Genomic DNA, 12,172 nt, shown 5'->3' on the forward strand with positions numbered 1-12,172 from the left:
TGAACTTCCTTATGACAAAGATTCGAATGTAGAGCAGAAGCAGCGAACGGATTAAGACAGGCTCGCACCCCCGCCAGCGCGCCGCTGCCCACGCGCCATTACCATCCGCCAGGTACTGCTCCCCTTCTGCCGGTCCCGGGTCTGGAGACGGCTCTGGACTCGGCCTCTCTGCACTCTGTGCTGGCTGCTGCTTCCCATTCACCTGTTCACCTGGTCGGGAAGGGAAACGAGCAAGTGACACACGCCGAGGGCAAGCTCACAGCCAGGTCGCCCACCGCGCCGGCCTGTCCTCTACTGGCCACCTCCCTGCCTGGCTCTGGGCTACACGCCCATCCTCCTCATCTTGAGGTTTCTGCCCGGGTCCCAGCCTGACCGCAGCGGGGACTCGAGAGCGTGTGAGCAGAGAGCACCCGCGCACTCAGCTGCTTTATCCACCGCCATCACGCTCCGCACAGACCTTGGCCCAACGTTCCCCATCGCCACGAGGAGTGGCACCACCGGGCAGGCAGTTCAGTCAAGGTCAGAAAAACACTCCCGTCGCTGTCCAGCAGTTAGGGCTGCATGCTTTCACTGCATGGGGCCCCGGGTTCGATTCCTGGTTGGGGAACTAAGGTCCCGCAGGCCGCGGTGTGGCGAACGGAAGAAATCCCTGCCCCAAGAGGCGGGCACACGGCGGCTGGTCTCAGCGACCCCCGCCCCGCCCGGCCCTCTGAGCTGCCCGGTCTTCCGGGCTCGCCGGGCGGGCTCAGCACTGATCACTCGCACGTGTCGGAGGGTACGGGGCCACGTGCTGGAGCGGGGCGCACGCCAGGCTAGGGGCGCGGCCGGGGGAGGACACGCGAGGAGAGTGAGCTGGGCCGGCGCAGGCCCGTCTCCCGGCGGGTCCCGGGCTCCTCCGGCCGGGGGTGCGGGCTCGTCTGCCCTCCTCTGCACGCAGCAAGCTCAGACCAGGTGACGGGCGAGAAGCCGGCCCTGCACGTCGCCCACAGTCGGGAGACCGATGCAGAGCGTCAGCCAGACCCCAGGGCGGCACGGACGCAGCAGTGCCTCGCCTGCAGCCTGCCTGTCTCCGCGTCAGGACCGCACGTCGGGCCCCTGGGCCTGAGGAGGCCCTCGAGCCCTTCTGACCGCCAACCGCACTCCCGCCGGGCTGCCGCTTACGAACAAGGCTCACCTGTGCCCACCTCTCCAAGCCCTTGCATCCCAGGAGGGCACCCACACCTGTGGCAATGCCCCTGGCGATAAACGGGCAGATCTGAGGGCAGAGCCTGATTACCTGACGCCCCAAAGTGCAATCACGATCGTTACATACGAGGTAAACGCGTCTGTCCTCAAGGTCATAAGCTCCTTCAGGGCAGGAACTCCTCGGCTAAACTTCCTAATCGTGCTCAGAACACAAAGCCGGGTACACAGGCCAGTGATCGGCAGTTTCTGTTGCCACCTGCCTTCCTGTCCCCGGACCCACGTCCTCCCACTCCTAGGAATCACGGCCTCACACTCACTGTAGACGGGGACCTGGAAGACGGTCATGGTCTCGTCCTGGTATTCCGGCGCGGAGTGGGGTCGCACCGCTGCGGGGAAAAGACCACAGGACAGTGACTGCAGCAGCGAACGAGGGAGGCGTGAGGGTCAAGCCCACATCGCTGCCCACGACTCTGGCGGGAGTCTGTGCTAAAGCCAGAATTTCTGAGTAAATCAAAGTGTTTAGGAAAACGGCGAAAACATATTTTCATCAGCCACTGATATTTAGGTCAGCCACGGGAGACGACCCACGACGATCACAGGCGATAACCCGCTAAAACAAACACGAAGCCGAGACTTAAACGTGAGAGACACAGGCAAACGCTCGGCATCGCGAGGCCCGGGACACATCCTGAAATAAAATACTAGTTTCTACAGAAGAACAAGCCAGAGACGCACCGGGCTCTGCCGGCACATCGGCCAGGCCTCCTCCCATCAAGCGACCACGCGCCTCCCGCCCAGTCAGCCGCTCACAGCCCTTCTAACTACAAGGGACCCAAGGCCACTCGATGACGAGAACCACCTGTAGGGCCAGGGCGGAGCCTCGGGGCCCCAAGGGAGACCCCCACCCAGCACGCAGCCGCTTTTAACTCACTCCTGCCTCCCCTGCCCGTGTTTGGGGAGAAGCGGGAGGTGAGGGCGCAGCAAGTGCAGCAAGCGATATTTTAAAAATTCATCTTGCGTGGATGAAGCGTTTGCCTTTAAGGTTTAATTTCGTCAGCTTCTATGGACTCTGATTTGAGAGACGGGGACACATGAGACAGAAATGGCAATGAGTCAGAATCAAGGACGTACCCAGGTCTATTCCTTTCAGTGGACCAGAAAATATTTTGATAGCTTCCAGGTACTTTTCCTAAGAAAGAAAAATAAGGAAGTGAGCAGTGATGGCTGCACAGGAGGACACAGCAACACGTTCAAGTACACGAGAGGCATCAAAGGTACCAACATAAAACACAGTTCAGAGTATTTTGAACTTCCTTCATACAAATATTTACTGAGTGTCCACCATATGTAGATGCCAAGGGGTCAGCAGTGAAAAGATGGGGTCCCTGCCCTCACGGAACTTAAGAATCCAGGGGGAGACAGAAACAACACAAGCGACAACCAGCAGCCATGGTGCTGAGGGACCTGCAGATACGAAGAACGCGGGGAGCTGGGATCCAACCCATCTGGAGAGGCGGGGCAGCTCCTGAGCAAACACCCTTTGAGGTGAGCCCTGAAGGAAGGACACAGGCGTGGCAAGAGGGGAACTGGTGCGTGGACGAAGGCCTGAGATGGGAAGGGGCTTCCGTGAAGAGCTAAAAGCCGGCCCGCAGCCCCACCTGGTGACCAGGGCACAGATGCCAGGGCCGGCGAGGGCCTGGGCCGACAGGACCTGTGGGCCATGTGAAGGCGTTTGCACTGTGTGTACAACAAAGACCCTTGAAGTGTTTTAGGATGAAGTGACCCGCCTGCGGTTCCGCTTGGGAGGGGTCCCTCTGGCCGCAGTGCTGGACGGTCACAGGGGGGCAGGACTGGACATGGGAAGCAATGGCAGTAGAAGGTGTAGGGGCAGACCAACGAGAAGAAGACAGAGGGACGGCCATGCAGCATTACTCTGGGGACACACTTTACAGGGCTGGCCTTTTACCCTAGCACCTGGGAAGCGAACCCTTACGCTAACAAGGTGTACACAACCTCTCGACAGTGTCCTTAGCTGGCTGGGAAGGGACGAAGATGTCTGAAATGTAATAAATAAGGATAAAAGCTGACATCTGTTGTGTCCATATGGCGTGAAACACCTGATAAAGAATGACTGTTTTGCGTGTTACCTCGTTTAATCCTTAACAACTGCAAACCATTTCACAGATGAAGACACTGAGGCTCCAGAAAGGAAAGCAACTCAATCAAGGTCACAAAGTTAATAAGGTTTATGGACTCAGGTGTCTTTAACTCGAAAGGCAAAGTATTTATGCCAACGTCAATTAACTCTGGAGGGCAGAAGGCTGATTTGTAAAATTGGAAACCCTTGTTACTCACATTGAAATGGAGGGCTTAGCTTTGACAGCTGAGTCAGGAGAGACTCACCAGTTGTGGAGGTCCAGAGAGCACACACTTTGGAACCCCGGTTTCCTTTAAAGTAAGAATCATTCCTAAAAGGGATGAATAAAATCAGATCTCTCATAACCCTGACCCGTAGTTGCGGCCAGGAGGCGCACTCCTTACTCCACTTGCTGGTTTTCTGCTTGTTGTGCATGTGCAGAGCGGAAGGGATGCTGGCTAGACCTACGAGGGACACCGGCCATCACTCAAATGCCTCCAGAACAGGCAGGACCTGACACTAGGGTGAGGCACCTTAGGTGCAAAATCATGCCACGTCAGAGGCAGGCCACAGATTCCGCACCCTGGGTGCTTCCTGGCCTCACCTGAGTCTCAGCTCTGGGAATGAGACTGGTTCAGCCTCCACTCCCTCCTACCCGCTCCACGAACCTTACAGAATCTGGCGGCAAAACAATCTCGATCCTTCTAATGGATGGGCGTAAACAAGGGGGTAATCTGGACACTGGGCATCTGTGGTAGCGAGTGGACGGTCTCAATGGTGAATGCTGATATACTGACTGTAATTGGCATCACCACACTCTCCAGTTTGTCCCACGCCTCCAGTCCAGCAACTCAATAAATGAGGTGGATGGTTGACACCTGCAGGCAGCGTCTACTTTCAAATCTACTTTCCTGAGTCAGCTTTTGATTCTCCCTGCTGCAGCTGACGGGGCCGGCATAAAAAGTATTCCAGAGCCCCTGGATTCCAAAGTCGGGCAAAAAAAGGGCCAGGCAGGTTAAAATCCCAGACACCTCCCCCCAGCCCCTGACCCGGGAAACAATATACTCACCACACAGCCCTCCAACATTAGACCAGTGCATTCGGGTCAGGAATATGTTGTCCAAACGAGACACCTTCAGCCTAAGAAAAAGAAAGCGCTGGAGCAGAACAAAACAGAAGGACCAGGGACCCATTCTCCTGCTGTAACAACCCTCCTGCCTCAAAGCCGCAGAGTCATTCCCCACCCCGCAGGAAAATGGCTGGCTCACTTGTGCTCCTGCATGAGTCGCTGGATGCCTTCCCCGCAGTTGAAGAGATACCTAAAGGACGAACATTACACCAGAGAGTCGTTAGATTCGGTTCTGTAAAACCTCTGCCACCGTTTATATGCTTTGTTGTACACCACAAGGGAAAACAACTAAAAACACGTGCTGTGCTACCAACCGCATTTCTGCTGTTGGGATGCTGGGGTTTGAACCCTCCTCAGCAGAGGCAGGGAGGGATCTGGGGCCTGAGTAGGCTCGAACTGGGGCGAGATGCGTCCTTTCCCCATCACCTCCTCCGCAGACCTACCCACCCCCAACACGAACTAGGAGGCCCTGGTCCTGGGGTGCACGGGAGGGGGCTCGGGGCCGAGGCTTGGGAAGGGAACGCTTATACCCAAGTCTGTCTAAAGGTCAGCGGGGCCTCCCGGAGCCACACGGACGGGGATATAAGGGATCTAGGCGCTCGCATCCACACTGGGAAGGGGGGGAGAGACGGGGTACCAAGCCCAGGAAGGGGCCCCGATGCTCTGGTCGCTCAGCACTGCGGCCTGCGGGGCGGGGCTTGGCCAGGGGACCCGCTGGGCCGGCCGGACCTCGGCGCGGCTCACTAACCGGTTGAACTCGGAGAAGACGTAGAGCGCAGCGCCTGCATCCCGGCCGCCGGCCGCCACCACCTGCAGGTACACGGTGTTCGGGCCCCCAGGCACCCACGACGGGCCGCGCTTCTCCCGCGTGCGCAGGTGCCGCAGCGGGTCCTTGGGCGGCCGCGGCCGGCGAGTCGGCCCCTGAGACATGGCGCGCCCGGCCGCGCACCGCAGCCCCAGCAGCGAGCGGAGACCCCACATGCGCCCCCTCCTCCAGCTCCTGGGCGCAGCCGGCGGTCGCGCTCCGCGTGCCCCATGCACCGCCCCTCCGCCCGCGTGGCGCCCCAGCCAGTCAGCGCGCCGCCAGCCGGGCCGCCCGCCTACGCGAGGCCGCGCGTCCAATAGGAAGGAGCCTCGCCGCTCCGGACGTGTCAATTGGCGGTGGCCATAGAGAGGAGGAATGCTAGAGCGCCCTGAACGGCCCCGCCCCTGGTCTCTTTCCGGCTTCCCCGCGTCTATTCTTTCCGGAAATCTTCCCTCGCCTGGGCGGGACTTCTGGGAGCGCAGGACCGGAAAAGGCAATGCCAGCCAGAGACCAGGTTCTCGGAGTGGAGTTGGCTGAGGGGTGATCGACCCGTCCCTACCGATTCCAAGGTGTCCCCTTAGACAACTTACCCCTTTGTGGTTGTTTTTAGGATTAAATGTGAGGAGGTAAACTAGAGCTTTACCACAGACGTTTTGCTAATTTTATTTCCATTGTAATTCGCATGAATACACGTTTCAGATGTTTTTACTGGCTTGTGGAAAGAAAAGCAAGAATAGGGGTTAAGAGAACAAGCTCTGGAACAAGCGAGTCCTGGGTCTCTTATTAGTTGAGTGATCTTGACCTCTCTGAGCTTGTTTCCTTATCTGTCAAGTGGGGATAGTCACAGTATTCACTTCATAAGGTTTTTTAGAATTAAATCACCTAATAATATATTTTTATTATGAAAATTATTTTAATGATTTATAAGCTGAACATCCTCCTTTAATTTTTTTTTAATTGGGGTATAGTTGTTCTACAGTGTTGTGTTAGTTTCTACTGGACAGCAAAGTGGAGTTCCGAACTCCTGTGCTGTACAGCAGGTTCTCATTAGTTATCTATTTTATGTAAGTTAGTGTATATATGTCAATCCCAATCTCCCAATTCATCCCATCCCCCCTTCCCCCCTTGGTGTCCATACGTTTGTTCTCTACATCTGTGTCTATTTTTGCCTTGCAAACGTGTTCATTTGTACCATTTTTCTAGATTCCAAATATATGTGTTAATATATTTGTTTTTCTCTTTCTGACTTACTTCACTCTGTATGACAGTCTCTAGGTCCATCCACGTCTCTACAATGACCCAATTTTGTTGCTTTTTATGGCTGAGTAATATTCCATTGTATATATGTACCACATCTTCTGTATCCATTCGTCTTTCGATGGGCATTTAGGTTGCTTCCATGACCTGGCTATTGTAAAGAGTGCTGCAATGAACATTGGGGTGCATGTGTCTTTTTGAATTATGGTTTTCTCAATTATATGCCCAGTAGTGGGATTGCTGGGTCATATGGTAATTCTGTTTTTTAGTTTTTTAAGGACTCTCCGTAGTGGCTGTTATCAATTTACATTCCCACCAACAGTGTAGGAGGGTTCCCTTTTCTCCACACCCTCTCCAGCATTTGTTGTTTTGTAGATTTCTGAATGATGCCCATTCTAACTGGTGTGAGGTGATACCTCATTGTAGTTTTGATGTGCATTTCTCTAATAATTAGTGATGTTGAGTAGCTTTTCATGTGCCTCTTGGCCATCTGTATGTCTTCTTTGGAGAAATGTCTATTAGGTCTTCTGCCCATTTTTTGTAAATCACCTGATCATATACTGACAGCTCTTTGAGTGGCACTGCCACGGAACAGCCGCTCAATAAATGGTGGTAAAATTGAAAAGGAAATAAAATGTTTCAACCCGCATAAAATATATTTAAATAAGCTACAGTGGTTAAAGAAATGTTGACCAGGGACGTCCTGGGGCAGATGGCCCAACACAGGCCTTTTGAAACCAGAAAAAGACCTACTATCCCCCTACAAAGTGAGTGAGGATTTTTCCCTGAGAGATCTCAATTAAACCACTAGAAATACAGGGAGCTTCCTTAAGTGGGGATGATCCTTTACTTGGAAGTTTCACTCAAATATGAAACTGGTTCTGTGGAAGATTACCACCCAACTGTGTAAAAAGCATATTTTGCACTTGAAGTAACCTTCCCCAAAAGAATCAGGAAAACTGCATTTCTGTGACTTTACACCTTTCACGGGCTTAAGCCCTGAAATGATGATGATACTACCATCCCCATAAATATTCAAAATAAATATTTGATCAACAAAATGAAAAGGCAGCCTACAGAATGAGAGAATATATGTGCAAATCATCTGATAAGGAGTTAATATCCAACATACATAAGGAACTCATACAACTTAATAGCAAAAAGCCAAATAATACGATTTTAAAATGAGTGTCTGAATAGATATCTTTCCAAAGAAGACATACAAATGCCCATCAGGTACATGAACAGGTGCTCAATATCACTAATCATTAGGGAAATGAAAATGAAAACCACAATGGGATATCACCACACTCATCAGAATGGTTATTATCAAAAAGTTAAGAGATAACAAGTGTTGGCCAGGATGTGGAGAAAAGGGAACCCTGGTGCACTGCTGGTGGGAATGTAAAGTGGTGCAGTCACTATGGAAAATAATATAGAGTTTCCTCAAAAAAGAATTTTTTTTTAAATAGATCTACCCTATGATCCAGAAATTCCACTTCTGGGTATATATATGAAGGAAGTGAAATCACTATCCGAAAGAGTTCTCTGCACCCCCATGTAAATTACAGCATTATTTACAATAGCCAAGACATGGAAACAACCTAAGCGTCTATTAATGGATGCCTGGGTAAGAAAATGTGGTATAGGTATACAATGCAAATTAGCCATATCAAATAAAGATTTGCAACATCATGGATGAAACTTGAGGGCATTATGCTAAATGAAATAAGTCAGAGAAAGCCAAATACTATACCATCTCACTTATATAGAAAATCTAAAAAACAAAAAAACTTATAGAAACAGAGTAAATTAGTGATTACCAGGGGCTGGGAGCATGGGGAAAATAGGTAAAGGTGGTCAAATTGTACAAACTTCTGGTTATAAGATGACTAAGCTCTGGGGATGTACTGTACAACATAGCGACTATAGTTAGCAATACTGTATTGTATGCTTGATAGTTACTAAGAGAGTAGATCTTAAAAGTTCTGACCACACACACACACAAAAAGGTAACTATGTGTGGTGATGGATATATTAATTAACCTCATGGTGGTAATCATTTTGCAATACATACTTATATCAAGTCATTACACTGTAAACCTTAAACTTACACAGTGTTATATGTCAACCATAGCTCAATAAAGCTGGAGTAAAGACAGAAACAATACTAAACTTAAAAAAAAAGTTCAGAAGTGCCATAAAATATTGATTTTTTTCCCCTCGGTGATGACTTTGATCCTTTTTAAAAAAAATTTAAATTCCACACAAAAAAATAAATGTTGGTTCTATTTTACTAGTTCCCTAGGCTCACATCTGTCAGGTAATCCCAGAATGTTTATATCTTTAAATATCGGGTGAATCACCTATATAAAGTACTTGTATAAAACTCTGAGATCTGGATGAAGAAATTAGGGAAGGCCTGGGTGCTTATGTTGTTTTCAGGGCACAGTATGCCTTTCTGCACTGATGCTCTGGGTCACATTTTATGCCTGGTATATGAAGACAAAAGCTAGTCTGAGGTTATACTTGAATTAAATTCCTCGAGTACAGGGCTCTCTTGGTCTGGTTCTCTCCTGTATCATTAGCTCCTAGGACTGGGCCTGGCTTATGGCAGGCAATTCATATTAGGAAGTTAGGAAGAACCCAGTAACTTAAATCAGACTGTGGCCTTGCAATTAAGCAGGGCCCAAAATTCAACCAGGACACCGAAGACGGTGTTATCAGAGGGAGGACTCTGGCTGGTACGTTCAAAAGGTACATCAGAGAGTCAGAGACAGAAAAGTGACCCCAGACTTGCTGGAGTGGAGGGAGCCTGACATCAGGGAGAGAGGCAACGGAGAAAATGGGCTTTCAGAACTCAGTGACACCGGCAATTAACAGAATCCAACCACTTCCTCTTGCTTTGAGTCTCTTAATTGTCCGCTGCTGTGGGTGCAAACTACCTTCCAACCCAGTGGCTTGAACACCATTTCAATCATTTTCTTGCCCACAGTTTTGCTCATTGGGGATGGCTTATCCCTTCCTCGCAGTGGCTACTAGGGCAGCTCCATGGTGGATGGAATATCCACCATGGCCTCACTTCCACGTTCGGGCTGCGAGCCAGGGTGCCTTGCTTCACCTCCACAAAGCCTCTCTCTCCCCGTAGAGGGTTCTCATTCAGTATTCAGGCCAAGGTTTTTACATGGTGGTCAGTTTCCAAGTTTCACTGAAAGTGAGACTTCAGGCTTGGAAGTTAAAGCAAGTCACAGCCAACACCCACTCAGGTGTTGAGTGGGTGTTTAAAAACCACCATTTTTAAAATCTCTGGTGTATTTTTTTTAATATACCAGGAATGTTAAAAAAAAAAAAAAGGTGGCTCAGGCTGCATCAGGCTCTGAGAGACTGCAGCTCTGCCATAGTTAATGCCTCCCAGGCTTCATCCCATCTTATTATGTTTTTGTTTTGTTTTGTTTTGTTTCTGTTTGTTTTTGGCCACGCTGTGTGGCATGCTGGATCTTAGTTCCCCAACTAGGGATCAAACCTGTGCCCCCTACATTGGGAGCACGGAGTCTTAACCACCGGACCGCCAGGGAAGCCCCTTCATTCCTGTTTAGATACTGAGCATTCAGCAGTATCTAAATTAGATATTAGACAGTGCACAGGAAATGTTTGCTGAGGGCATAGAGGATGTGCCTAGTATTAGTTTGCTCAGGCCACCATAACATAACACCACAGACTGGGGGGCTTAAACAACAGAAATTAATTTTCTCACAGTTCTGGAGGCTGGAAGTCTGGGACCAAGGTGTCAGCAGCGCTGGTTTTTCCTGAGGCCTCTCCTTGGCCTGCAGATATGCACCTTCTCCCTGTGCCCTCACCTGGCTTTTGCGCTGTGCATCCCTGGTGTTTCTCTGTGGGTCCAAATGTCTTGGCTCCAGTCAGATTGGACTAGGGCCTACTGCCACGGCCTCATTTTAACTGAATCACATCTTTAAAGGCCCTATCTTCAAATTCAGTCACATTCTGAGTCACTGGGAGTTAGGACTTCAACACATGAATTTGGGGGATGGACACAGTTCAGCCCCAAACAGCTCACTCCAGCCTCTCCTCCCCCAGCCCCCTTCTACTCAGAACCCCTCAGCTTTCCTGTGTCTGCTGCCCTGCGACCTTCAAGAGGAGAACTTTAAGGTCCCTCTTTTCCTATGATCCCAGCTGGTAGCTCTGAACCAGAGTCTGACATGAGGGGTTGGGGTCCTGCACAGACACTTGCCCAGAGGTAGAGAGGCCGTGAGGCAACTCCCTGTCCACCTGATTGGAATATTCTTCCCAGTTGAGGGGCGCTAACCCCGCCCCCAGTGGGCAGGTGCTCTCAATTGACACCAGGCTGGAACACTTAAGCCTTCTAGATCCTCAGTGCACGTTTATTTATTTTTTAAAGTATTTATTTATTTATTTGGCTGTGCCAGGTCCTTGTTGCCGCGTTTGGGATCTTTTAGTTGCAGCATGCGGGCTCTTAGTTGAGGCATGTGGGATCTAGCTCCCTGACCAAGGATGTAACCCGGGACCCCTGCATTGGGAGCGTGGAGTTTTAGCCACTGGACCACCAGGGAGGTCCCTCAGCGCACGTTTAGATCCAACCCACATCCTCCGTGGTGCATCTTCTGGGTGGCTCCCACCATCTACCTGCCCTGCGGCCCTTCCTCCATATCCCCGGGTCGCAGCCTGGCGGGTCCCCCCAAGACTGGTCCCAGCCCATGGGCGGGTCTCAGGGAAACGTCCCGAGGAGTGCGAGCGACTTCGCCACTAGAGGGCGCAGTGGCGCTGCAGCCAAGAGGAGTGCGGAACCTCCAAGGAGGAGGCTCCTTCCTTCAGGGTCCGCTCCTTTCAGAGCTTATTTCTAGCGGTACCAAGTGCCGAGCACATTGTTGCCAATAAAAAACAAACAAACAAAAACACAAACAAAACCCCCCATATTTCACCGAGGAGCTTACAGGCGGAAGGCTGGCAAATGTGAACTGTAATATTCCCCCTCCCTACACGCACACCAATTGATAATGAAAAATGTCAAACGTTCTTTGAACACGCACTGCTTAGATCCCGCTGTTAACATTTGCTGTACATGCTTTTTCACACATCTGTCCTCTGTCCATCCCTCCATCCATCCAACAGTCTGGGCTGTTTTTATGCATGTCGAACAAAGCGAGGCATATTATTTTGAGATCGTTTTTTGGGTCTGACCTTCCCCTCTTCAAGCAGCTGGCGAGCCCCCTTGAAAGTCGCAGGAGGGGGCTGTGGCCGGGATAAAGGCAAAAATAGCCCCAGAGTCTCCCTTGCTTTTGTTTCAAAAGCATCCGCTTCTGGGAAGAAAGGATTTGTTGGATAAATCTGTTGGACAGAGACCAATGTCTCTGGCAAAAACGTGAAGAGAGAAAGGATTCTCTGTGAAACTAGGGAGAGTCCCTTGGGCTGAAGGAAAGGCAAATGTGGGCTGAGGCACAGGGAGACGTGTGCCCCTTTCCCTGGCAGAGCCCCTGAAGGCTGCAGGACTCCAGGCAGATTGGCTGCCTGGGCATCTGGGCATTGTGGACCCAGGGTATTTCTGATCCAGATGATGAGCATCGAAGAGCCCCGTGGCCCGATGACTGAGGACCAGATGTTCCCCCCACCCCCATTTGCCTTG

At 50.9% G+C, this 12,172-nt stretch overlaps 1 protein-coding gene across 5 annotated transcripts in view; it reads right to left on the reverse strand.

Annotated features, from left to right (window-relative positions):
- ELAC2 (elaC ribonuclease Z 2) overlaps positions 1–5,514 on the reverse strand; it is a 27,286-nt gene extending 21,772 nt beyond the window's left edge. For 2 of the 5 annotated variants that reach the window (XM_033422842.2, XM_012532014.3), the window contains exons 1-7: positions 5,200–5,513; positions 4,591–4,641; positions 4,392–4,462; positions 3,589–3,653; positions 2,317–2,374; positions 1,503–1,571; positions 103–210 (exon numbers count right to left, since the gene is read on the reverse strand). In XM_033422842.2, coding sequence (XP_033278733.1) covers positions 103–210; positions 1,503–1,571; positions 2,317–2,374; positions 3,589–3,653; positions 4,392–4,462; positions 4,591–4,641; positions 5,200–5,432 — 655 coding nt within the window. In that variant the 5' untranslated portion in view covers positions 5,433–5,513. Of the gene's footprint in view, positions 1–102; positions 211–1,174; positions 1,236–1,502; positions 1,572–2,316; positions 2,375–3,588; positions 3,654–4,391; positions 4,463–4,590; positions 4,642–5,199 lie in introns of those variants that run through there. The other 3 variants (XM_012532013.3, XM_033422843.2, XM_033422844.2) reach the window with 3 other exon arrangements.
- Positions 5,515–12,172: the final 6,658 nt, after the last annotated feature.

This window comes from Orcinus orca, chromosome 19, assembly GCF_937001465.1.
Source record: "Orcinus orca chromosome 19, mOrcOrc1.1, whole genome shotgun sequence".
Taxonomy (NCBI): domain Eukaryota; kingdom Metazoa; phylum Chordata; class Mammalia; order Artiodactyla; family Delphinidae; genus Orcinus; species Orcinus orca.